The sequence below is a fragment of the Sphaeramia orbicularis genome, chromosome 12 (assembly GCF_902148855.1).
Source record: "Sphaeramia orbicularis chromosome 12, fSphaOr1.1, whole genome shotgun sequence".
Taxonomy (NCBI): Eukaryota; Metazoa; Chordata; class Actinopteri; order Kurtiformes; family Apogonidae; genus Sphaeramia; species Sphaeramia orbicularis.
The window spans coordinates 40,789,180-40,817,147 of record NC_043968.1 but is presented as its reverse complement, the minus strand read 5'-3'; the positions used below and the strand labels follow the sequence as shown (position 1 = coordinate 40,817,147).

Genomic DNA, 27,968 nt, shown 5'->3' with positions numbered 1-27,968 from the left:
ACGTTCTATACTGATGCAGGACAGCAACATTTACAAATGTAGGTCACCTGTGCTGACCTTTGAATCACCTTTGAATCTGACAGATAAATGCAAGATTTGAAAGCAAGAATATTATAAGAACCAGCCACACAAACTGCATCAAAACAGTAAATTTTTTTTAAATATACTTTTTATTGTAATCCATGGGTCATAATTACAAAGATAAAGGCACACACACGACTGAAACATTTCCCTGCATCATCTAAAGTCCACTATGAATCCAACAAGTATAATGTGTCATGCAAATGTGAATTGTGTATGAAGTTCCATGTTTTCTCTTTTGTTAGACACAGGTAACTTACACTTTTTACCTTAATGAAAAAAAATTAAATAAATGCAAATTATTAAAGTCAGCACATTCATTTTTCCAACGTTGCTCAGGTCAGTTGAACTTGCCATACAGAAGCTCTAAAACACCATACAGATTCCAGACTTTTATTTATACGTACATTTCCTTTGTCCTGCTTTCACATCAGAAATCATCACCTTCAGCAAGTACTCGTAGCAAAAATCAATACAGCTGTGAAAGTGTGTTACAGTTTGTGCTATATGTGTTTTGTATATTTTTGTACACACTGCTTATCAAAGCTAGAGCCAAAACACTGCCAACATGCATCTGAGCTGACACAGACTGTTTCAAACACAAGAGGGTGACAAAGAAGATGAACTGGCTTTTCCCTATGGTAACTAGCTCCAAATCTGCACACAGCATGCCACACCACAGACCCGGCACACCCTCCACCACACATGCTTTCCACTCGTCTTGCCATCCCTCCATCCATCCTCAGGCCGCTGACCTCATCAGGTGAGAGAAGATCACTAGTGGCGGCAGACATCTGCAAACCTAAAGTGTCTTATTGCACTATGATGTTACTTCTCTTGCTCAACAAGCTTTGATTCATTCATGTATTTGTCAATCAAGTGTAGGGGTACTCCGCGTTGCATCAGCTCGTAGAAGGTGAATCCTCCTGGGGAACAAGAAGAGAAACACTGTCATGAAGCCTGGGAAGACAAACGCACATGTGGAGAGGGAAGAATGGGAAGAGAGGACAGATGAGGAGCAACAGGCCAATCCAGCAAAACAAACAGAGTGCAAAGAAGAGAGGCCAGGAGTTCAAAACCCCATATACACAGAGTTTATGGGGTCATGTGTTTTAATTCCATATTACTTGTATATTGTGTGTCTGTTTTTGAATTAATGCACTAATTTTGCCATATACAGTGTTCAAATGTTTACAAGTTGATGCCTCCACAAATAAGTAAAATTCTATTTTACACCATGTCTCTCCAGACTCTGGACTGTATGTAGTGAAGTCTTTGAATGACTGGAAGATTTGATGGATATTGACATCTATGATTTTGGTGAATAATTTGAGGTGAAAAAGTCATTTAATACTTTACAATGGGGTTTGATGTTGAATAATGGACAGAAAAGTGTTTTTACTCAATACTATGACATTGTGACCTTTGACATTTTCATTAAAAAGATTCTAAAAAAAAAAAGGAGCTCCTTATTTCTTTAAGTTTATCATTTGCATCAACACAGATATTTACCAGGTTAGCAGTTATCATTAGATTTAAAATGTAATGTCAATCAATGACTTGATAAACTTATTTGACACATATAGATTTTAGAGGCCAAAGGTCAAAGTCACAGTGTCATCACACATAATTGGCCTATACATTTCAGATTTTGATATAAAAGTAATCGATGTATTTAGCTCAACTTACAGTTTTAGAATTGCTGTATGCATCTTTAAGCTGTGGCTGAAAAATCTTTTGAGGCAAACTTTGACCTTTAACCTTGGATCGCCATATTCTACTGACAAGAGCCAACTCCCACTAGTTCATCCTTAAGCCCATGTGAACACTTGGAACACTAAAAAAATTAGAATAATTTACAATGATAAAAACTGAATGGGTTTTTCAAAGACTTTACACTTCATGCATGGGTTGTGTCCTCAAAGTTGTTTGACCACCATTCATCCATTATCTTGACATTTTCAAGTGAAAAACATTGTGTGGTCATCTTAGTCCAAAAAAACAAACAAACAAACAAACAAAAAAAAAACTCAAATCATGACTTTAGGGGTTGAACTTTATATTGAAAAGGGCTGAGGACATAAAGCTGAGAATGCTTTTTATATGATAGAATATGCGAATTTAGGCAGTGTAATGGGGGATAAGGATGAGGTCCCAGTAAATAAGCCTTGATTTTTATTGGCAACAATGTCAGATAGCTACAGCTCTGCTGTGAACTGATGACCTTCAGTGTCACAAACCTGACTGAACATCATGACTGTTTGTCATGTTCATGAAAAGATAATGGAAAACCTTGACAAGAAGAAACTGTCAAGGTTTTGTTAAAATGACAGACATGCATGTTTTTATTTCATTTTAGACTCAATAGACTAGGAGGGATTTTTTCTGTGTGTTACTTTTAATTTTAGACTGTGCTTTAATTTTATCTGTATTTACACTGCATTGTGTATTTCTTATTGTGCTGATGGATCTTCCTCAAAGAGAGAGTTTCAAAAGTGATGTGGGCAGAATTGGCTGTTTCAAAAAGTACTGGGGACATGTACCAAGTGATAATGACACCTATGGGGGACTGCAATGATTTAATTATACTAATAATTATCATTATGTTATTTTTGTACTACATTGTCATTTTTCCTGTGAGAACACACTGCATTCATACAAGTGTAATATGGAACTGTGACACTGATTATATCTGCTCAGGCTTGTAGAGCTAGGAGCAAAGATTCTGCTGATTTCTCTGAACTGCAATGCCATGTCCAAGATCTTTGCAAAAAGCCAGATTAATAAAAATGTCTTTTAGTCATCCACAACAAGCAAAAGGCTACAAAAGGAGCTGTGCTCCCTCCTGCTACACATAGAACATTCTTAACACTACATATGAAAAGTATACAAAACAGTTTACTCACCTTACATGTGGCACAAAATACATGAGAGGTAGTCTTTGATATCACACCATTTCACACCAACAGCTACAGTATGGTAATTAATTAAAATATCTAAAATATGGCTGAGGATCTGTTGAATAATTTGGCCAAAGCTGTCATGCATGTTTTGTCTTATTAGTGCCTAATTTCTCGTATTCTCTGTATTGTTTTCTTTTAGACCACATTGTGAAGAAATGCCACCAGCAGCTGAGGAAAGCGCAGTTACAGTCTGACTGAAAGATGCATAATGAATGACATAAGCTTCATATGCCAAAACCATATGAAAGCTTACCTTATATGAGAACATACATTCACAATTCTTGAGTTTGGACTGGGGGAGAGAGAAAAGAAGAGGGGTTAACAAAATGTTTACATGGAGTTATATGTGTTCACAGGGAATACCGCTGAGTTATTACTGAACTCTTTTATATGAGGAGTTAACTGTGTGGACACACTGGAATCTGTGGAGAATAACTTCAGATGGAGCCATTAAAATATCACCACACACAAACAGCTCTATATGTTATGTATGGAGGTGTAACAGACTGTGTGCGGATGTGGTGTGTTGTCATGATGAACAAGATGACTGGATGGACTGGGCTGGATAGAGAGAAAATGGGGATTACCCTGTTGTAGTCATGAAGAAGTTTCACCAAATATTATGTGCACTGCACACACATGGACGGATGATTATTCTGTCATTATATCATATTAATTATATTTATATTGAAGATGGGGCCCAGGTACTTACATGTCCACTGCCTACACGGCAAGCCCTTTGGTGTACTGTAACACACAGTTCAAGCACGATAGTACCCCACTGGAGCTGGTTTCCCAAACTTGCCTTTGTCTCTTCATGGTAATGTAAATATACCCATATATATTTGATTACAATTTTGATAGTTAATTTTCCACAGACTTGCTTGAGAGGAGGAGATTCTTAAAAAATGCAAGTACCAGTAAAAAAACAACAAACAAACAAACAAACAAAAAAACAATTCGAGGATAGCTTTGGGGAACCAGACTCAGATAGGGACATCTGCAAAGGAAGGCACAGAGAACTCACTCCCTGGTTCACACTGACCTTTGACCTCCAGCTTGCAGTCCACTTGGGCCTCTCCCAGGTCATTTATGGCCTTGCAAGTGTATAGGCCGCCATCATAGGGGCTTGGCTTCCTGATCTCTAGAGTGCATACTCCTTGGTTGCTGAACATGCGGTAGCGTGGGTCATCTAAGATGGTGATCTTATTCTTCATCCAGATCACTTTAGGCTAAAGTCCAACACACAGACATCAGCAGCATAATAATAATCCATGATCTGATAGTATTCTTTAGTTTTATGGGAACAAATTGTTTTAAAGAACCTGAAAAAGCACATGCTACATTTGTTTGTGGCTATTTCATTACATTCGTAAATCCCAGCAATTATTTTTGTGTGTACAGTACCACTGTTGCCAGCATTACAAAAATTATAATTATATTTTAACAAACTGGAGTATTCCTTTACATTCACAAAGGACTAAAAGTAAAATAAGTGTTTGATTGTATATTTACCTGAGTACACTGGACTCTCCATACATTCACAAACTACCTACCCTTGGGTTAGCACGGACACTACAGTTGAGAGTAGTATTATAACCAGCGATGGCAAAAGTGTTGATCAGTGGCTGCGTGAATTTTGGCGCCTCCTTGAAGTCATGATCGCTGTATTCTGGTGTCTTGACCTGCATGCCTGTGGGGGTAAGGGTAAAGGAATGGGGTTGTGCATGATACTGGCGCTGAGCGGTATCATGTGGGGAATTCCCTATGTGATGAGGGAAAGACAATGGGTTTTCATTCATCATCAGCTGAGACTCTGACACCATCGTTTAAGGGCCTGTCAGTCATATTACGTTTTAAAGTGAGGAAGACTCACTTTAGAGTGAAAAACATTACTGACAGCTCCTTCAAAAACAGCTGTTGAAAAAAATGCAAAAACATCCTGAAAAAACAGATATAAATATTTTGACAAAATAGAATGATGAAAACTACTTCCATGTGATATCATGGAAGCATTTTCCCCTCATCAAAACTATGGACTGTAATATTACGTTTATAATTCCTAAGGGGCATAGAGGTATTCATGCAGGCATTGGGCTCCCCCCCTTCCAAAAAAAAAACAAAAAACAAAAACAGTAAAAATACAGGTAGATACAAAGTAAATGAGATGCAAACCTCCCCCCCAAAAAACAGGGGGATTAATGGTCAGCCCTCAAAAAGGGATAGTTTGGATTCTCTGAAGTGGGAGGGCATTAGGTACATATCTATAGTCAGTGTATTACCTCTAGTAGACTGCAACCAGCACAGAAACAGGAGGAAAAAATAGAGTAACATGAAAACCCAGCACATAACCAAAATAATGGTTGAGATCACACAAGAAGTATTTTAGCAAATTCAAAAAAGGACAAAAATAATAAGAAAAATTTTGTCAGTTTACATGTATTTTATTTATTTAATTCATTAATTCCATTACCTTTACTTGCTGTCAGACAAGAACCACATCTTATAATCTATTCCTAAAGGTCTCTTAATTACTAGCAGAAATGTCTTTAGTGAACTCACATCATAAAATTTTATCTCTTCACCCTTTGAGTCCAAATGTATGGTTTGTTCCAAATTTTGTGACATTCTTTTAAACTGGTTCTTGGGATATCTATTGCTTGATATTATATAGTAATATTAAAATAAATATATAGATGTCCCATGGAAGTATCCAGAAGAATTTATTTTCCATCTGCCTAATGTAATAGTGAAGATATACAGGTGAGGCAGGGGGTTAAGTTCTGGGCTGGGTGGACCACCTGATGCAGTATATAGTATACACTCAACCAGGTGAGCTACTGTGATGCCAAAACTGCTCTCTCTAATCAGTACTACATCTTCTCAGATTCAGAATTTATGTTTTCCTACACATACATGCCTCCATGCTTACACCACAGACCAACTGTGAGTCAGATTAAACAGAGAAAATGTTCTAAATATAAAGTACAGCAGTGGAACACTTATCTGGTTACTCATATGTGCTCCTCCAAATGGGCTGTGTGGGCCATGATCTAATGGAGGCAATAGACCAACAGCAGACAAGTACCTCATTCAACCACAATTCATTCCAAAATATCCCTTTAACCTTGACAAGGGGCCACTCCCACTTAAATATTTTAACAGGCAATTGTCCTATCTTCCACCACTCCATACACCCTTAGAAATGTTCACTTCCAAACACCTCAGTCAACGTTACCTTCTTTCACGATGAGGGCACTTTTTTTAGTTTGAGTGGCAGTTTCACTTAGGCCGCACATGTTCTCTGAGAAGATCCTGAAGAAGTACTCATTCCCAACCACCAGCTCGGTGATCGTGATGCAAGTGCGATGGTAGTGCTCAATGCATGTGTACCACTCCTATAAATCATGTGATTTGAGTAAATAATGCATATAATTCATTTACAGTTTATATTTAGCAGAGATGCTGAAATTAATTTCCTACCATTGTCTTCTTGTCTGCTTTTTGAATGGTGTAGCCTGTTATTGGTGCATTGCCATTGTCTTTTGGGGGTGTCCATACCAGGGCTACATTTCCTCCCCATACATCTTCAATGGTGACACACTGGGGAGGTTCAGGTAGGTCTACCAATCAGTGAAAAGATTGTAAGTTTAAACATTCATAAAATGTCAAGCAAATACCTTAAAGTGTTATTAAAAGTCATTTTCACTTTGTAATTTGAGTGATTGGCTTGAGAAAATACTAATGAACAGAATTTCTAAGAGCATGATTTTCCTCACCAACTATTTGTATGTCGATGATTGCAGTATCCACATGGTTTTCAACCTGTACTGTCATCTCATACTTTCCAGAGTGGCTGCGTTCTGCTTTACGGATGAAGATGATACTATCACAGTCTGTGTTACGGATGCTAACATGGGATGGCTCGATGGGCTTGCCCTCCTTCAGCCAAGTGACCTTTGGCCTGGGTTTTCCCTGCAGAAATTACAGAGAGCGGTATGAGTTTCTTGCACAGAGCTGTCCGCTGTGGACATAAACTGCGGAGGAAATCATATTACCAAAAATGGCACCACAAGATTAACTGCCTCTCCAACTCTGCGAGTATATGTCTGTTTCAGGTGTCGAGGTACACGGATCTTGGGAGGTTCTGCAGAGTAGATATAGCAGATGGAGATTAGGTACTGGGATTATTATAGATACCTGTAAATTAGTATCATCATTTTTTTTTCTAAAAATCAGCACAGACGGTACATTTAAAACTGTGCAGAACTTACCAACAACCTCTTTGACAAGGATAGAGTGCTGAAGGGTTCGTGGAGCACTAGCTCCAGCTGCATTGATGGCTTTGACCCGAACTAGGATTTTAGACCCTGGGGTGAGCCCAGTGATTGTGTACTTGGTCTTCTCTGTCAACTCCTTGTTGGATACGACCCAGTCATCAGCTTTAGGGGAAACAAAAGTTAGACAAAGGGTGATTCATTTGTGTATTATCTGCCTCTGGTCCTAATTCTGCTTTGAATTATGACTTAGATGTACAAACAATTTAAGGCCTCTTCACACTGTCAGTGATTTACTGCATATCAGCCACTGATGATACAAATCTTGTAAAGTGACATGGGTCTGCTCAAAAGCAACAAATAAAACATTGCCATATCCATGCTACTGACTATGACCTTTACATTTACTCACCAGTCTGGTATTTTGTGTATATGTGTGTTTTCTGGAATGTGATGGCATAGATGTATTGGCCAGTATACCTTACATCATTTGAGATATTTACTGACCAGTTGGTCTGCAAATGTGTGTTGAAGCAGCAGTCAGATAATAAGAATGATTGTCTGAATTTTGTTACTACCTCTTGGAAACTGGAAACTTTCTTATAGTGCAAATACAATCCAATTGATAGAGGGAAAATTCCCAATCTGTAGGCATCATTAGAAGATTAAGATTCTCACTTCCTTCGATGCAGTACTCCACTAAGTACCCATCCAGACCAGCAGCTCCAATGGTTTCAGGAGGACGCCATTTTACTGTCACTGTGGTGTCGGTAACATCATCCACAACCAGCATGGTGGGTTCACTGGTCACAGCTGAGTAAAAATGGAGAAGGAAGATTTAGAGCACATAAGGGCATGGCTACGATTGTTTCTAACTACTAGGAAAACATCAAGCTGCTCTGATGAGTCATGAACACGTGAGCAAGGCGCTGCTCTCTCTTGCTGGTATGCTGGTATCAATCTCCCTGTCAGATCTCATTAGTTCCCGCTCTTGCTGTCTATTCCTGTGTTCTGAATCATATTTAACTCCTATTGAACCCTCTTACAGACCTGATCTCCTAAACCTCTAATCCACAGATGATTTGGCAGCCATTATAAAGACATATTTAATATCCTCTAAAGCTCCTGCGTGTCCAGTGGAGGTCACTGTCAGAATGCTTGGGATGGTGGGCTACAGGGATGAACAGCTGCGTTGCCGGGGCTCCAAGGGCAGATCACACATGCCTTGGCCCATCACAGGCCCACTCTTGGAAAATTTGTACATTATTATGAAATGGTTGTTAGATAAACAGCTTTATGTAAGGTCACAATACTTTCCCGGAGAGGTTATTAGTAGTAACAGCTCAAAGACTGGTGTTTAGACTGCTAAGTGGATTCAAGGAGACATTTACTCACCCAGGGGAATAAAGGCTTTGGATGGATCACTGGGCTTGGACACACCTATGGCGTTGACTGCAAAGACTCGTACTTCATAAGGCACCCCTTCAATCATCTTCTTGGGTTCAAAAGATGTTTCCTTGATCAGGTCAAAGTTAAGCCTCATCCACCTGGAGCTCTGTTTCTTTTTTCTCTCAATGAAGTACCCTTCAAGTGGAAGTTTAGGAAATTTATTAATTTCTGCACATGTGCACACTGCACACGTATCATGAGGTAAAAGGCAATGTTTACCTAAAATTGGTGAACCTCCATCGTATTTTGGGGCTTCCCATGTCATAGAACACCAATCACCACCTACCACAGGGACCAAGGGAGCATCTGGAGGGTCAGGGATGTCTGCAGATACAACCACGGCATGTTAAGAGACATTTACAACATATATACCGTCTCACATGGTAATAATTGGAGTATTATGACAAAACTGATCTTACCCACAACTTTGATTTTGACACTGGCAGTGGCTTCACCAGCCTCATTCTGCAGAACTATCTTGTAGTTCCCTGAATCTTCACGCTCTGTGATATCAATCGTCAGGCTGGTCTGGTCCCCATAAGTCTCAGCTCGGACACGATGGCCAGACTCAAGAATGACCTGAGATAAGAAATATAAAAGAAAAGAACTGTAGAAGGACAGCCTAAGATTGCATGCATCTGCTGTAATTCTTAAATGCTCTTCACATAATGATAGAGAAAGCAAACACTCTTCCACCACATTTCTTGAAAATTGGTGTGGTAGTCTTCCACATAGACCAACAAACAAATAAACTAAAGACTTGGTTTTGGTAATTATTTTGTTCATCCATAGCTAAAAGGTCAACAGCTTAAGTCCATGTAGTTGCAGACTACCACAAAGACGTACCCTTTCTCCCTTCATCCACACCACCCTGGGTGCTGGTTCACCACTGATGGGGATCTCCAAACGCAGTTTGTTTCCTGCCACAATTATCACAGTGTTGTCGGGAAAGTTCAAGCTGTCTAAATGCACCCTTGGAGGATCTGCAGAAAATAGAGCATCTTCTCTCAGCATGGGCTTAAAATAGTAAATTTTCAAGTATAATGAAATATATCTCAAGTACCAATTATATGAATTTTTGCAGAGAGGCTTTGAGAATAGCCCTCTGGTACAAAAGTGTAATCTCCTGCATCATGAAGGGAACTGGTCTCAATTTCAAGTCGGTGGACCCTGAGGAAAATACAAAACATGTTTTTTTAGCAGCAGAAATTAGTTTTGATCAAATACGATATCACAAAAGGGAACATACTTATTTCTGTGAATGATATTGATGTGATCATTGGGTTGGATTAGCTGTCCATTCCTGTACCAACGTCCTGGGACATTGCCAGGGTAAATCTCACAGTGCATCTTAATGGGCTGACCCAGCATCACAGTCATGTTCTGCAGGTCCTGGTAGATCTTCAGAGGTTTCACTGATTAATAGAGAAGAGAAAAAATAAAAATTAAGACACTAAGAAACAAAAAAACAAATAAACCTAAACATTTGTACTAATTCCTTTGAATTAAGGCAGATAATAAATTAGGAAAAGGCTGACTTACAGTCAACCTGCACATGAGCCTCAGATGTGCCTCCAGTGGCCATGATGGAGTATGTCCCAGAGTCCTCTCTGGAGGCATCATCGATCACCAAGAAGTGTTTGGTTCCCTCGCACTTTACTCGATACCTAGAGCGAACTCCTGTGGGAACCTCAACTCCGTTCTTCATCCTGGTCACAATGTTAAAATTAACTTCACAGTCAGAGTCATAGAAATGATACAAACAGACATATTTTTTTCTCCTGAAATATCTACTGTATATGATTTAGTCCTAACAGAGTTTAGTGTTTTTAAAAGAGGTTGTTGATTGATCAGAGAAATTTAATAATAAGAATTGATACCCTTAAGTGACAGATAAATTATTATTAAATTATTATTTAAATTGTACTGTATTCTTACTTGTAGATATTAATTAGTAATTATCTGTTTCCAAAAAATGTGGCATTTCTTAATTTCATTGTACACAATGTACAATAATTTATAATCTATTGAGTTCACAGTTTAATTTTGTGGTGTCAGTGCATATAATCTCACCATTTGACTTGAGCGCCCTCCTCTGACACCTCACACTCCAGCTCAATCCTCTCATTTACTGTCGTCTTCACTGGCTCAATACCTTTAACAATCTTCACTGGCAGCTCTAAAAGTTAAAACAGAGTGGACAATTTCTTATGAACTCTTTTAGTGTCTTAATGAAGTGTGGAGGATGATAAACATTGAAACAGATCTGCAGCATTGAACTGGTTATTATCATACTAGGGTAATTATGCAATAGATTAATGGTTCTTCAAGATACCTTTTACAAAAAGCTCTGTAGTGCATTTTTCATCTCCTGCAGCCACAGAGTAGGCTGCATCATCATTCATGGTGCAGTTGTTGATGACCATAATCCTCTGTGTGCCCTTATGCTCAAAAATATACCTACAGAAGAAATCAACTCATCACATCACTAGTCACAAACTGAAACCAAAGCTTTAAACAATTACCGGTGCGAAGTGAAATAGTGCAATCCTCAGATATAATGGATATTATTCCAAAATATTAACTTTAGTTCCAGATACTAAACATTATTCTTAAATCAAAATATAGGCCTGCTTATGAAATGCAAAATTCCAACATCATTAATTAAATGCAACATACATTAGGTTGGACTGCACAAACCCAAAGGTCAGACCAGACAAAGGGAAAAGGTCACATCAAAAAGTTTGTGCATGGAGAAGGGAAAACCAGCTGGATGGATGGACTTACTTCCTTTGACTTAGAGTCAGCAGTGGAGCCAGAATAGGGCCGAGTCACAGGGGGTCAACAGGAAGTGATTATGGCAGACAGGAAGGAGCACCATGATATTACAGACAGACAGGCAAAGACAGAGAGACATCATGCCTAGAGGGGTACACTATGTAGTCAACAAAAGTGTTACAACAAAAAAGAGGCTCAAAAGAGAGAAATGGACAGTGTTTACTTCTTCTGAGCATTGATCCCTAGAGAAAATGAGCACAAAACCAGAAAACTGTGATAACCTCCCAGATGGCTTTAACTTTACATGGCTTTGAACAGAGTGCTAAGCTAATTTAAGCATTGTTTATATAAGAATAAGAAAAGTCTAAAGGTCTGTAATTATGTGTTTTGCATTTTACAGCTCCACATTTTTGTATTGCTGAATTTTGTATAGTATTGTTATTATTACAGTACTTCCCTTCTAATGGAGGCTAATTACATTATTTACTTAAGAGATTTTATAGATTCAAAAGGTGGCACAACATTCAAAACTATTGTTTATCTTCTTATATACCTTGCAGATTTAGAAACAACACTAAGAACATGTTTAGGTTACAGTTTCAAGGAAACTACGTCACCATTTGCCCTGTAGCCTAGCACTAAAACTGTAACAAAGCCACACTTGGTTAAAGACCTGTGAAGGAGGTACCACCTTTTTCCTGTTCAGAGGACATATACAGTTAATAGCAATTAAACCAGCAACTGACTTCATACACTACATACACCCAAATGCAGCTCTAGAGCTATTTAATATATTCCTATCATGTGTGAAGCTGCCTAGTAACTTATTAGAGCCACATTAGAGTCCATGGGTCGTTATTTATTCACTTCATCAGCTAGCAATGGTTCACAGTGTAGTAGACAAGATAGGGGCCATTTTTGAGGATATGTGTCACATTATGAATCAGTAGTCCATGCCTGAATGGACAGAGACTGAATTACATGTGAACCATTGAGCTTTAAAGAGGAGACAAAATGAAACACATAGTACCAGAAGACTGGTAAAGAACAGCTTTACCACAAATGAAACATTTTATTGTAAAATGTTCATTCATTTGTGCTATGTTGATGGGGAGAAAACATAAAAGATGCATTGAAATATTAATGAAATCTAGTCACATACTTGGGAGTGGGCCTGATTTCCTGTCCGTTCTTGTACCACTTCAGGTCAACTGTGGGGTCGGCCAAATCGACCACCAAGCGGATCTTTCCTCCCTTATCCACTTGATATGCTGGTTCCAGTTTCTTTGCAAATGCTTAAAAACAGACATTATTATACAAGAAAAAACTCATTAACACTCAGTTCATTTCACGATCAGCATTGTACTTGAGGGTGGTGGTAGCATGACATTAATGGTGTTCACCTTTTCAGTGTTTGTAACATAACTCTGCAGTTTACCTTCGCTTTTCTTCTCCTCTTTGGGAATCTTCTTCATCCTCCTCAGCAGACCCCTCAGATCAGTGATACCATACATAAATGCAATCTTCTCATACTCATCTGGTCGGGCATTCTTCAAGATCTCCCAGACGTCCACCTCTGGGGTGTCGTCCTGCTGTTTAGGCTCCCTATTGGTGCCGGATATGATCAAAGAGTATCAGGGTAGTGGTCCCAGACCGGGGTTTGCAACGTGTCCTGAGGAACAACTCATTAACTCTACAATAGTGGGCATAAAGGTGTAGGTATGGGCAAAAGAGTCCCTGATATGTGCATTAACTGATTACTTGAATATTGCATTTTTTTTACCTGTTCTCTAGCAGGTTCCTCAGGACATGTCACACAAAGAGATGGGCATGAGAGCTGTCTACTTGTACGCTGAGTCAAATGTTAACCTTCACAAGGCTGAAGCATTATTAACACCAAACACAAACATGTGTTTTCTAGTTTTTTGATAAGTTGAGGTGGGTTAATTACTGCCCCATATTCCATTTATGTGTCTGTCCAGCTGGAGTGCTCAAAATAGACCCATGGGGACACTAATCTGGATCACAATGTTTTTTTGCTGTGAAGCAACATTCACAGCCCAGCCATAAGCCATGGGTTACAGCGTGCGTCTGCCATGAAGGGGAGATAGCACAGGTGAGCTGAATTAAAGAAGAAATTTGGATTTGGATCTTTTAGTGTTTATGAGACTTTAGTCTGGAAGATGAAATAAGGGTTTTATGTGTGCACACAGGAACAGACACAGGTTTTTCTGTTGTAGGACCAAATGTGGTGTCATCCAACACACTGTAAAACTAGTTGCTTATGTGTAATAGAATGTGGCATGCAGGGATTTAGAGAAAACCTGCAGCAAAAAGTTCATAGTGTTCTATAAACGAGCCCATCCCTTTGTTCTTTGTTGGTTTGAGTGATCACTTCAGAGATGTCCTGATAGTGTTAGATGATGAAGTTGTCTATAGGATATGTTAGAAATGTGAGATTCAAGTTAATAAACACATTGTCCTGACATGAGTGTATCCATTAGTTAAGAGAACATTCAGTCAGCCCTTTCTTTCAGAGACATTTTCCCAAATGTCTGAAAGGTTGATGGTGAATAGCATAAAACATTATTGTAATTCTGTGTTTGTGTTTCTTGTCTGTTTATTTTCAGGCAATTATCAAGACGGCTGAAATAAACATAGTGAATAGTATTGCCTTATATTTCTAAGTTGAAATAAAATGACAACGTAGCGATAACACTATTTTCAGCATCATTTCTCCGTGGCCCACTAGCACATCATTAATGATTCAAAACAGTGCTCTTTGCATCATAAAGGTGACTATTCACTTCATGATTTGATGAAGAGCAGTCAGCCATAGAATTCATGATACAAGGCCCATTTCCATCATTACTGATTGCTGACAGAGCAGTCAGGAATGCTGCCTTCAAATGAAGTGTTACCGTACTACAGTAGGCCAACACTCTTGCGTGTCCAGATGCTAGAGCTACATGTCATGCTGGGGACTCTACAGGATTACAGTACTCACCCGCAGTAAGGTCTAATCGTTTTAATACCTATGGTTTTCACTCTACTAACCTTTGATTTCTGAATATGTAGGGGAGAAGAAGAGACAAGCCCAAAATAAATGTATAATTTTGTTGGTGAACAGTGTCACTGCCTACATTTATCTGTACTCACACCTAAACCTTGCACTGAATCACCTCAAAAAAGCATGGTATGGTGTTTAGTTTGAGTCACCACAGTAGTAGCATTTACTTGCAACTTATTTGGTAGCCTAATGTGTTGCATTTCTCAAAATTCACCATGTGATAACAGAAGACAGTGGATGAAAGGTGGTTGCTGTACAATGTACGTGATTTACAAATTATTTGAAAGAACGACAAAAGAACAATGGGTAAAAAAGAGCTTAAAATACTGAAAAGTACAAAATCCACTCAGAACTGGGCTGTGATTCTCACCTATGTTTAAGGAGACCACTAAAGTCAAGCTCCCCTGCATCTTCTTGTCCTTCACTGCTGTTGTTAACAAGGAGAGATTAATGAAGATTTAGATTTCAGAGGCAGTTACAGGCACTAGAAAACAATGCTAAAAATACAACACAAGGCAAAAGCTCTGATGCCAATCAGTGCATTAGCTCACAGCTAACACACAGTTGGAGCTTACACAAACCATGTTTTTCATCTCTTGTGGTGATTTGTGCAAGACTCATCAAGAGCACTTCCAGTTAATATTGCCACAATGTTTCTGCAATGTTGAAACAACATTATGGAGCAGCAACATTGTGATAATGGAATGAAACTGGGCTGCTTTGCATTGCTTTCAGACACATTGTTTGGGGGGAAATTTGAAAAGCAAGAGTTGGCCTTTAATTACATAAACACATTGAGTTGGCTGAGTGATTTGTAATTACCTCTCAAAAAGGTTAATCACATTATTGCATCCATTTTGTCACACTTTAATGTCATACAGTCATATTATTTGAAATAAATATATTTTTTCTGCCTTAGGGAAGAGCATCTGTTTTTTTTTTTTTTTTTTTTAGCAATATTCATAAATTGAATTCTAAAAATACTACACATGTATGTCTTGTTGAAGAGAAAGAAATAAGGCTTTCTGTTGATGAAACACCTCCTGTAGCTGCATTACACTTCTTTTGTTACCTTCTTTTGAAAGCCGATCGAATATCAATATTTTGGGAACCCTGTTCTGTTTCTGCAAGAAACCAAGAACAAATATAATTATTGATAGAAATATCATTTTTTTTACTAAATGAATGCTAAAATGATTTTACTGCACTTTGGCAAACCTTTAACTTCCAAGTCAAAGGAACAGCTGTCAAATTTGTCCTTGTAGGTCACCTCACATCTGTAATTTCCTGCATAGTTCTCTTTGGCCTTGATGATGTGCATCTCAAATGTGTGGATCTGTCAAAGGTTAGATATAGGAATTAGTATACATACAACATAAAACATAACAGTAACCCTATACTAAAGGGTGGCTGTATGGCTGTACCTTTGTGAATCGGTCAAAGGTCTCTTTCAGCTGTAAGTGCTTCCCTGTCTTGCTGGCCAGATCCATCCATTTTCCTTTAAACCACTTGATAGTGGGTTTACGGAGAAGATCTTTAGCCTCCACTTTGGCAACAAAGGTGATGTCTCCACCTTCAGACACACATTGATACTACATGACCACAGAGGAAAAGCTGTACATATCATAGATCACTCCCAAATTGGTTTTCAGAAACTGGAGTAAGAATCAGCAACACAGATAATTACTGGTACACCAATGGTATCAGATGAAAGAACGTACAGACTTTAACCATCCCCACATCCTCTTTTAGCTGTTCCTTGTCATGTTGTGACTCACCCAAAGCAACCGTGCCACTCTGGGGTTTCTCTATGAGTAGGGTGGACAGTGGTGGGGTGTCGATAGGCTTGTCCAGGTCCTCTGGGGGCTGACCCTCTCCCAGAGACCACACTGGTCAATTCAGAGAAATACACACAAACACTTGAAATAGACCTGATTGACTGTTGGTGTCCAAGAAAAAAAAAAAATTAAGGAAATTCATACACCCACCTTTCACTTTTCATCTGAAAGTTTCAGTCTTACCAGAGGAGAAGTAATTGACAGACAGAAGGACAGACAATCTGACACATGTTCTCACTTTTAACATTCACACCTCATACAGCAGGAAAATTTAAGCTCTTTGCAACATGGAAAGCATGGCAGGCAGTATGAAACACATACCGGAGGATATTTTATTGCCGTCAGAGGCCACAAAAAAATTCTTTTCACAACTTATGGTGAAAATAAAATATGTTCCTTAAGTCTTCATTTCCCAACTGTCCATCTTCTCTGTGGTTCAAGATGTCTAAATGTTGATGAATATTTCCTTAGAGTTATTATCTAGATATCATTAGGCACTCTTGCCTGCATAAAGACTTTACAAAACTGTAAGGACAAAGACACAACTTTTCAAGAACTCAGCAGCAATCTGCATGCAGCCAGAAGACATGGATGGACACAAGTGGACATGGTCTAGGGGACAAGTGGGTGTTTTCCTCTGACCAGTTAGAAAAGGGGTTCGGATTTTCTTGATTATGTACCAAAGTCTTGTTTAAGTGAAGGAAAAAAAGTAAACATAAAAGTCTTTATTGACTACCACTTCATTACCTGAGTCTTTTCTCCCCATGGCTGGCACAGGGACGCTATCATCTAAACAAAGAGAGAAATTTACAGCATATTGTAAGAAATAGTACTGTAAAGTCCACTGAGGCAAGCACACTCATTAAGGGTTACGGCAACAAGTAATTAGAGGTTGGCAAGCAATGAACTGGAGAATTCTGAATCACAGCCAATGTAAAATATCTCTGCAGCCTGTATCTTTTGAATAGTGATTGGTGATAAAAGGAAAAAAAAAAAAATCGTAGCCTTGCTGCACGGTGATCAGAATTCCAAAAATAATTGATTGTAATGTATGTATTAGAAAATGAAAAAGTAATGGTACAGCCAAAAAATAAAAATAAAAGAAGAAAAATATTATTGGGTGTATGTTAATATATTAGAAATTAAAATGGAAACATCTTCATTTTCCTATAGTCTTAAAAAACACCCAAACACACCCACAAAAGTAGAAAAAAAACATGTATCCCACATGTTTCCTGCATTCAGATGGTGGGTCATTGTGATTTAGACTACGGCTACCAGTTTGGTCAGAGGTACAGAAACAGTGCTAAGATTTAGCAGAGGGATCTTACTAGGCAGCTCAACTGACAGTTTCTTGAGTGAATTGCCGTCTTCTGTAAAAAAAGCAGAATTATCATTGAAATTAATCAGGACAAACCCAACTGCTTCAGAAAGTTACATGATTAACTTATTGCATTTACACCAGTGAGATAAATGGGTGTGTGCTTGGGACTGTTTGATCCACCTGATCGCTCTGTGATGAATCCTCTCCTAAGACTAGGGAAGCAACTGTGGATATTTTCTGACCACTTATTAAAACACTTGTCTTCCATAAAATGGAGCATAAATTGCTAGTTGTGTTGTTTGGTACCTTAAAGAATGGGCAAAATAGCCCCCCCACCCCCCAAAAAAGACAAACCTATATAGATAATCCATACAAATGGCTGATTCATTTAAAAGTACTTTATTTAAAAAGATGAGGATTTACTTGCCTAATTTCATTTGAATTCAGTTTAATTTTAGCAGTAGAATCTCATAAATGTTTATTGTTGAATTATATATTGAAATAAAAAAACAAACAAAAAATAGTGCATAAATGAACCCACATTCTTTTCACCAGCATAAAACTGTCCCGGACAAAGCTGAAATTTAATGACAGATTTATTAACTTATAATGTGAATTTGTGTATGCATTTGCCTTTACAAAATAAACCCTCATATATTTATTTTGTATCAGCAATATACATGTAAAATCATCATCACATCCATACCTTTATTTTAGACAGGTTAAGTAAAGGTTGGTGTGAGTGCAGGATTTTTTGAAAAAACACACAACCAATAAATGTATGTCAGAATGTAGACATACATCAGAGTGTCTTATTTTACACTTACGTACCTAATAATGTACAGTATCCCATTAGAAGGTCAAAGCCTATTCTTTTACAGAACCAAAACAGTTAACACATTACAGAACATGTGATGGTGAAATGTTCATTTTGCACAAACTACTGTGGATAAATGAATATATTTTTTGCAATGCTACGTCACCTGTACCTACAGAACCAACCAAATGATGTTGCCACACTGAACCTGCCCAAACATACCAGTACTTTGTAATTTCTCTTCAGTTTTAGTTTTTATTTCTGCTGGGAGTTGATGTGGGCCTGACGTAAGGTGAAAGTTCTTGGGCATGTTGGTAACCATCCTCAAAACCAGAGAAGAGACTAATAAGAAATAAAAATAAGGAAATAGTAAGGGTTTCTCATGGGTACCAACCTGCTGGGGGTGTTGGGGATGGGCTAGTGGCTGCAGGAGCATCATCATCTGTAATAAAGGTTTCATTGACAAATAGACCCACCTATCAAGTCCAGGTCAACAAGACAGAAGACTGTCAGGCCAACAAGGCCATCAATCAGACATGCGAGACAAGACCTTGAATGGAAAATGACATGCAGCTCTTGGAAAGGCTGAATCCAAAATGTCAGCCCAAAGCTCATACAAATGGCTGTGAGCTATAAGACCCTGACTGTGCCTGCACAATGTGGATGTGAATAACATCAGTGCTTGATTCTTGTTGTCACAAGCCTTTCAAGCTACAGGAACAGAAGCACAAGCTGTCTAGCACTGCATGTGAACACACGCTCTCACACAAACTAGTGAGAGGAGGCGAATCATAAAAAATCGGCCTTAAAGCAGCAGCTGTCACATATATGCAAAAAAAGCCCATTAACGAGCCAGCAGAGGCTTAAGATTTTGTGTAACTTAGAATCTCAGGTTCCTCAGTGGAGCTGCATGTACTTTCTGTTTTTAGTCAAAGAAAAACATCCGTTCAATCACTCAGATTCAGCTGAGAACACCAAACTATCTGTCAACACAACCTGTCGTCTATTAAGAAGAGTTTGACTACCCACCTTTCAGATAAATATTATCACCATCATTGTAGCATTTCAGGATGTTATCATTAGCCTACTTCATCTATTAGTCTTTGGATTCATTAGTTTCTGTTAGTTTTTTTTTTTTTCATTTTACTTTCACCACTCCATCATAAATTCATTAGATCTTCTAGGTGATATTACTTTGCTGATGCCTCTGTTCAGTTAAAGCCACGTTGGAACAATGTTTACACAAATGATATTTCAACACATGGCTTGAGGAAGTGAGGGTGAGTCTGTAAAGGTAATCCATACAGGAAACACAGACAATATGAGATTAAAAAAGTTATGGAGTGAGATGCATAACCAGAGAGACTTTCAGATTTTGTTGCAGCAGCTTTTTTATGGTTTTCCTAGAGGGGAAGGCATGCAAATTCACTATGGGAGACAAGAGACTGATTGATATTTAGTTGGAATACTTACCAGGTGGTGGGGGAGAGCAGGGACTCTCTTCCTTTACTGCAGAGTTAGTAGACTCTGCTTGCTCTTTCACCCCAATCCCACCAGACTGTGGCTGGTTAGAGCCATTCTCTGTTGGGCTTGGCTCCTTAGCTACAGCTAATGGCTCAGACTCTGTAGGCTCTGGCTTCCTCTCATCAGTCTCTACTGGCTCTTTCCCCTCTGCTACCGCCTCTGTACAGCAGACAAAGCGCCAGGCTGAAGCAGCAAGCATGGAGCACGAATACTGGCAGTGTTGCAAAACAATGCTTGCTTAAATGAGGTGAACAGTCAATGACCAGATAGCCTTGAGTTTAACAACTCAGAATACTTGAGTAAGCAAAGGTAAATCAATCAATCCAGTCTAGCAAAATTATATAAATGTTTCATATTGAGATCAAATACACCAGTGGGTCTATCTGGTCATTAAATATACAGTGATCAAGGAGGGAGGGTTTCACTGGCTCACATGGTACAGGTATGGAACAACCTGACTAAGAGAGGATGGCTTCAAGAGAAGGTGCCAAGAAAACCTTTCCTCTTCAATCTCTCAAAACCTCCTATGTGATGATTCAGTTTGTCATGCAGTTACATTAATGGGCAGACAGCCTATGTTAGTGACAGCACCAAGCATCAAGTACAGCATCAAATACAGGAAGAGCAGTGCAGGCAGATGTGCACTGTCAATGGGGTGCCTTGCTTAAAGCTAACTTTTCAACTCTTTGTGCGATCGTACTGTATGTTGTGCAGTCCACAAGAATCCACAAGAATCCACAAGAAGTGCAATTGCAAGATACTCAGAGTGGATTAAAAGAAAATTTGTGACTGTAAACACCAAACAAACACGTGATGTGAGTGTGATGTGCAAAAGAATGCAACATTCGAAAGACAATAAAGGGGGCGTGAGGAACAGGGGCATAAGCATTACCCACCTGGGGGGGGGGAAACCTCCAGAGAAATCTCAGGTAGGGGCGGGGCACCGTTACTTTCTGGGGCAATGGTTTCTGAGCATGTGACAAATATAGTGGTGGATGGAACAGCTGCTTTTAATAAGCACAAAGCTTCAGCATCTACAGTCCCTCTCACTCAGTCTCACACACAAACACCAAACCAGACACAAAAACAAGCAAACTTGCACTAATACATCCAGCTGCATCCACCCACCTGCATGTCTGTAGGCACACACGTTTTACGACAGCAAATTATTTTCTCACTTTTTACACAACATACATACAGCACATACAGAGATAACATGGATATTTTCCTAGTTACAGTATGTATGAAATGTATAAAAACATTCCATCAACATATCAGAATTGGACATGTACCATTGAAGGCGCATTTATTGACTGTAATGAGACTTGAAATTTTCGTTTTTGTTTTTACTGCCTCCATGTTGTTGTGGTGGTTAAAATGGAAATGCTTTTGCATAGGATTTACCTGACGATAGGACTACCACAACACTCACCGGAACTTTAATGCATTGTCAGATGGTGTTGGTCATCGTATTAGCTCTTTTAGTGTGTGCTAATTATGCTGCCAAGAAGGACTGCACTTTGCTGCAACATGAGTGACAAATTAATGAGAAAGAGGAGCTCTTTATTTTTTTATATCTGTCAACGTAACTCCCAAGATATCTCTATACAGGACTGATGCTTTGGCACTCACTGTGTCTAAAACTGTGCAGGCCAAATTAGTGAAAATAGTAGCTGCAGCATGTAATTATCCTTAACTTCAGCTGTTAATATAACATGTCAGCAACTGAGATAATGTTGGGATTTCCACCTCACAAGAAACAGGACGTGCACAAACAAGTAAAATTAAAAGTTAAATAAGTTTGTGAGTTAACAAATCTATGAAGATTTAACAGGCAACACTCAGTTAATTCTCCACCCTTTTCAGGAAGTACACAATGGCCATGGTTCATTTCAGATAACACTACTCAGTCACAGTTCACACACTGTGCAAATATGTACATTGTGTACTGCATGGAAAGACGCTAACATAACTATATGAAATATTCCACTATTTAGTCTTTTCCAGATAATTTTTTTTATTTTGTTTTAACAAATTCTGTGTTTTACAGGGACATTTTTTGGTATAGAGCACCTTAAAACTCAGCTCTACCCTCATCAGTGTTACAGTCTCAAGATGCTGCAGCTCCAAGGTCAAATCCCAGCACTGGCAAAAAACCAATAGCATGCCAGCACCTTGCTCACAGGGGACATCAGGGGTGTCAGCTGAATCAACAGACAGGGATCAGCTGGCTAGTGAGAGGAATGTCAGAGATGCTGACAGCTTGGCTGTCGCTGCATATCCCTCTGGAGCACAGCAGCACGTCCATACTGTCGACTATTGGCTCCACATTTACACTCATATGCGGCTGTGTTTATACATTCGCGCCAAGTTCAGGTCTGTGGTTGTCATGTTACATGTCCTGATCAGTTTGGTCCTGTCTATGCATCTTTGTGCAAAGAAGCGTTGGTGTTTGACGTGTGTGTCCCTAACTTTGTAAGGATAATTTTAAGCAATCTATCTATGATTGTATGCTTTCTCTTGCTCCCACAGTGTACAGTGACACTATAATCCTCTGCACTCTGAGATGACAGGTGAGATTAGACTTCTATCACTACCCACTCACCTTCTGGCTGGCCATTTGGCATCTCATCTGAAAAACAAACAAACATTTGAATCAGTCATAATGTCCAAACTTACTGTACCTTCAAAAGTTACTCCAAAGTTTGTTTGTATTTTGTGTATGTGGACCCTTTTTATTTATATCTATTCTCTCCAAAGCTCTATTATGTTAGTGTTGGATGACTAGCCACTCATGCTTTGACACCGTGTAGTCTTAACTGATTACGATGGAGGCCAACATGACACACCATTTGTTTGCCTTTTGCCTTGTCTAGACTTATGTGACTAATGGCGCAGGGCACCAAGAGACACATATTTGGACACAACATTCAAAACCTGTACTAGGACTTAATGCAGGGACTCAGCAGATCAAAGTCACCTTTAGCACACAATAATGAGGATAAAAATTAACCTCTTTTGTTATTAATGGGTCAGTGGAGCACAGACTGGCTGTCTACAACAAATGGGGGTGTCAAGCTGTCAAGCAACATCTGGAGCAGCATGTTCTTCTATTTTTTATGTTATAGTTTAGTTTCAAAAGCCTGAATGTTTTAAAATTTACCAGGTCAGTTAAAGAGGATTTACTTTGTGCTTAATGGTCACAGCAAAGTCTACAGTATCTGGATGGAGAATGATGCAGTTACATAAAAACTTATTATTTGGTTTCCATGTCACATGGACATAGTAGAAAATGAAGATACGTTTAATTACAAAGTTGACGAAAGATTTAATATTTGTCTCAATTTTGGTAACACATTTCCCCACAGTTGAAAGAGACTCTGATGATCAAATGAAATACAAGACTCAAAAAACATACATCAGATCAAAATGCTAACCCCTTTACTAACAATAAATGCAATATGAAATATTATTCACTCAGATGACTCATTTCTTAGGTATGTTTGACTGATTACAAATAAGCAGTAATGACCCCTGGGTAAAATATATTATGACATTGTCTAATGTCATATTTGATCATGTGACTTACCTCTGTACTTTCTCAACATAATAGCTTAAATAATTCAATAAATGCCTTAGCAAAATAAATGTATATTATGTTCCTGTGTCTGTGTGTGCATTGTAACTACCTTTAGTGACTGCATCTTGCAAAGATATCTTTACTGCAAACATCAGTTCATTTTAATTTAGTATTATAAAAAAGGCTGTGGCATTTAATAATTCATCATTTTGAGCAGATATCAGTGTAGTGGTCCTTATATTGAGTGTTTTCATAGACTTCATGTAAAGCTGATGGATTCCTGTTCATTGTAAATTTTTATTACATTGAAGGAGAAAACATAAACATTATCATGGCACAATCACAGAAATGACACAAGGTAAGACACTTTCTATTACTATGGGAAACATACTGTATTTCAGTCACATAACCTCTCTAATACTGTACTGACTGTACTGCAATGAGGCATTGATCAAAACCAAAGGTGAAGGTATTCACAGCTTTACCAACATTATATCAAGTATAAATCCAGCTTTAAATGATGATAAAGTGTCCATATATTGATAACATTTAAAGTACTTTACATTAAAGGTACACATGTAACATTTGTAATATTGTTTTGAGTTTGCCTGAAGTTTGTATTGGAAGTTTGCTTTTGAAGTTAGCTATTTCTGTCTCTAAGTTAATAAGAATTACTGTCATACAATGTTTCTGCTGTAGAGGAGCAGCAGAAAGGCCCTGAACATCACAGGCATGAGTATAAATGTAACCCTATGGATATGTGTTGATAGATCAGCTCAAGTCTTCTGCATAGAAATCAATACAGGCTTTTATCATGAATGTAGGAACTGAGACAGTAAGAGATGGTGGTGATTTTTAAGGGTGTGATAACACTGACACAGTGAAAATAAAATGGATCTTCCAGCATTCCATGTAAGTTTCTTTAGAAATGTTACATTCTGTATCTTTAAGTCAGGAAGTGATTTTGAAGAAGTCATATTAGTCAAGATCACTGAAAGTCAACACAAATGTGTGAATATGTATGAAGATGATGTAGAAATGGCTAAGTCTTGCTGAGTTAAATATTCCCTCTATGAGGGTTTATTCATAAAGGGTCTTTTCATCTTATATTAAGTGTAGTAAGTATTAAGTTTTATTCATAAAAAGAAAATTACCAGTTATTGTAAAACTTATATGAGGAAAAATGTTTTTACTTTTTTTTTTTATTTTGTTGTTTCCATCAACCACTGCATGATGGAAATGCAAATGCTTCTTCAAAATGCAGATAAAAATGCATTTTTGGAAACATCTATTTTCTGTTATTTCTTAGCCCCTGATATCCCCCCATTTGCAATCATTGCCTTTGAACATTCCATGTCAAAATTAGACAGACTCCCACCTCACTCCAAATCAATGTGTCACTGGCCACCGGGCCACAATCTTGCAGGGTCACATCATGTGCCCAAGAAGGAGATTCACTCGCTCTCTGTCTCATCATCATTGAGATAATGAGAGCGGAGAAAGGTTTTGTTTTACCTCTGAGGTCTCCCAATGCAGCTGACAGGGTTGCAGGTATTTTCAGCTGTTGCCCCTGCTGGCGTGCAGACAGAAGGGCTCACACAGGCTCTGACAAGAGCCAAACTGCCGGCAGCTTCATTTTTCCTAATATAGACCTTTATTAAAGATGAGCCTCCGTTAATGGTTCTGTGTTTGGCTTTGCTGCAATTTTTTTGTTTGGCATGAACTAGATGATTGTCATTTTTTGGTTTTTAGTCATTTTAATTAGACAAATGGAAAGGAACGTCTTTGTGGCTTGAAGTAGCTGAAAGTAGATGACACCTGTACTTGGTGGCAATTAGGTGGTGACAAGTGTCCCCACTGTATTCTACTATGGGAATGTTTTATGAGGTGGTATTCAGAAACACAATGCTAAACTGTCACAGGACAGAGCCCAGGAAGAGTGATGTAATGGTAAATATCATGGGGCGAAGACATGAGCGTAATGTAAAGGCACCTATAGTGAGAATAGTACGATACGGCCCCTGGACACGGGGGTCAGTGTGTGACTGGTAGGCGTATGACCTCCGAATGATCCACAGCGAGCAGTGAGATGTCTGTTTTCAGTGTGAGCAGGCGGGGTGGGTGGTGATGGAGGGAGATGGCAGGGAACAAGGGATGGGGATTAAAAGTGCACTCATTCTGAACTATTCCAGGGACAAGAATCCCGGCCCCAAGAGATCTGTGGGTGACTGAGTCAGTCCGTCATCTCTCGTTCAGACTTTTTAAAGGCTTGAGAGTGGGGTGTCTAAAACAACAGCAGCCTCCTCCTCTTCAGCTGTTCAGACTCATTTAAAGAACAATACTTTTCTACTCTCATTTATCTGCTACTCTGGGCTATCAGCTATTTATGGGTAGTGTTTGTAGCAGGATGGAATCTGCTGCTTCTATATCCCCACTGCATTGTCTCTGAGGGGATCAGGGATGTTTATGGCAGTGGATGAACACTTTGAGGACAAATGTGACATGCACAATCTGCTGTGCCAAGCTGGTACTGAGGTTCACCTTACTTTAACACAATACTTCTGTTCCAAGTTTTATTTCTACAGATGATCCCCAATAAATGGAAATAGGAATGTGAAGGTGTTCATATGTATTGCTGCCATAATGCAATATTAAAAGCTCTTCCAAATCCATCGGTCGGCTAGGGCTGCAGGTACAAAACAAATACACTGTACACAGAGCCAGTTAGAGTCTGCATGTAAATCATAGATGATGTGTCAGTATCTGCTAAAGACAGGTCAATGGTTCTCCAGAGGATAACAAGTTAGCAAGTCATCAGGAAGGTTTCCAAGATCCAAACAAAATGTTCCATTTCCTGTACATGGGCATGTCGGCATTGTCTGGAGACCCCCAAAGAGCTGAGCTAATGGCAGCGTGGCAGTAATACCATAACGTAATGACAGACAAGAGCGGATTAAACTGGAATGTTGATGGACATGATGGTACAGATGAGTGACATTAAGTTGTGGAGGAAGGATTGTGAGGGGATATGTTAAGATCCTGTGCATGGGTGAGTACTGACTTGAAGTTTTCATTTGTGTGCAAATGTCCTGATCATTAGGAATCAGGAAGGTAAACACCTTCAGAATAAGCTTCATTATTTACCCTCAAATGACACAACTCTCAATCAGTTTATCCAAATTGCATCATCATTCTTTAGAGGCATCTGCATGCGTCCAGTTCAGTCCCAGCACCAAGCCACACCACTCATCAACATTCCTCCACTTCTCTTCATTATTGTCTTTCTTCAGCAGGCTCACCTTTAAGAATCTGGTATGCAAACCCCCAGTAACAATAGTATCTGCTCATAAACTCAAATATATTGTCCCTGATGGCATAAATGTGCAAGCAGGCATCAGTAATACAATACCACTGTCAAAGTCACTTTCAGAGTCCCCCTAGACAAACTGACAGGGTTGCCATAAAGTGATGGAACTCTTTGCAGCATGTAATTCTCACACTGCACTCCAAATTGAGAACAGTAAACAGGCAACCATGAAATAAAAATACTAAAAGTAGAAACAAAAGCCAAGTATGAAAAAGGAAAACTAAGTTTCTCTAAATTTTGTTTAATTTATTTGAGATTTTAATTATTTTAGTCAGTTGCTGTGACAACAGGCAATGTTAAACCCATTCTCACTCACGACTCTCCTACCTTTCTTTGTGGGCTCTGGCATCTTGAGCCGTGTCCCAAGAAATAGGTTGAAGAGTCAAAAAAGTGCAGGTAGGTACCTTCAGAGCAGTGTGACTCTGTGGAAGGTCAGGTAAAAGGTGGGATCCCTCAGTCCAGGAGGGAAAGAGATGACAGTGAGACAATTGGAGGAAAAACCTCTGGGACCCCTTGGACCAGAGTGATGGGAGACAAAGTGGGCGCAGGGATACAGTTTGGAGGTCTCAGTGGGGGAGGAGAGGAGGAACGGTGACAGATCAAAAGGGACAGGCTTTCAGGCCTTATATAGTAGGGGGACATGCTCCTCCTCTTTGTAGTGAACAGCTATGTCCTATATCTATGAGCATCACTGTCCTCTGTTCCAGCTATGGCAGCTTTTTGGATGAAAAACAATGGAAAGTAAATGTGAATTATGTTTTAGGCTAATTCTCAGAACTGTCATCATGGTGTAACTCTTGATTCAGGCATCAAACACCTTTTATTATTTTTGGAGGAATCATCCTTCCATCCAAAACATCACTTAAAGGGACAATCAGATCAAAGTACTGACTTAATACT

The 27,968-nt window shown here is 38.9% G+C and overlaps 1 protein-coding gene across 7 annotated transcripts; it reads right to left on the bottom strand.

Moving 5' to 3' along the window:
- Window positions 1–461: 461 nt before the first annotated feature.
- Window positions 462–27,653, bottom strand: mybpc1 (myosin binding protein C1). Of its 7 annotated transcripts, XM_030150710.1 has the most exons (34): window positions 27,396–27,653; window positions 22,727–22,753; window positions 21,018–21,089; window positions 18,992–19,039; window positions 17,788–17,829; window positions 17,204–17,245; window positions 16,397–16,507; window positions 16,043–16,191; window positions 15,837–15,954; window positions 15,691–15,742; window positions 14,989–15,045; window positions 14,606–14,614; window positions 12,987–13,153; window positions 12,711–12,843; window positions 11,558–11,566; window positions 11,106–11,230; window positions 10,844–10,949; window positions 10,313–10,479; window positions 10,020–10,185; window positions 9,834–9,940; window positions 9,617–9,753; window positions 9,190–9,349; window positions 8,990–9,094; window positions 8,717–8,905; window positions 8,000–8,134; window positions 7,319–7,486; window positions 7,103–7,191; window positions 6,824–7,019; window positions 6,528–6,667; window positions 6,283–6,442; window positions 4,601–4,737; window positions 4,090–4,276; window positions 3,298–3,336; window positions 462–1,007 (listed from the first exon to the last, which is right to left on the bottom strand). In XM_030150710.1, the coding sequence occupies exons 1-33, from the start codon at window positions 27,415–27,417 to the stop codon at window positions 3,317–3,319; spliced, it is 3,552 nt and encodes a 1,183-aa protein (XP_030006570.1). In that variant the 5' UTR covers window positions 27,418–27,653; the 3' UTR covers window positions 462–1,007; window positions 3,298–3,316. The 7 variants fall into 7 exon arrangements, with proteins under 7 accessions (XP_030006570.1, XP_030006564.1, XP_030006566.1 ...); XM_030150704.1 differs by lacking the exon at window positions 3,298–3,336; XM_030150706.1 differs by lacking the exon at window positions 3,298–3,336 and having other exon boundaries at window positions 14,989–15,042.
- Window positions 27,654–27,968: the final 315 nt, after the last annotated feature.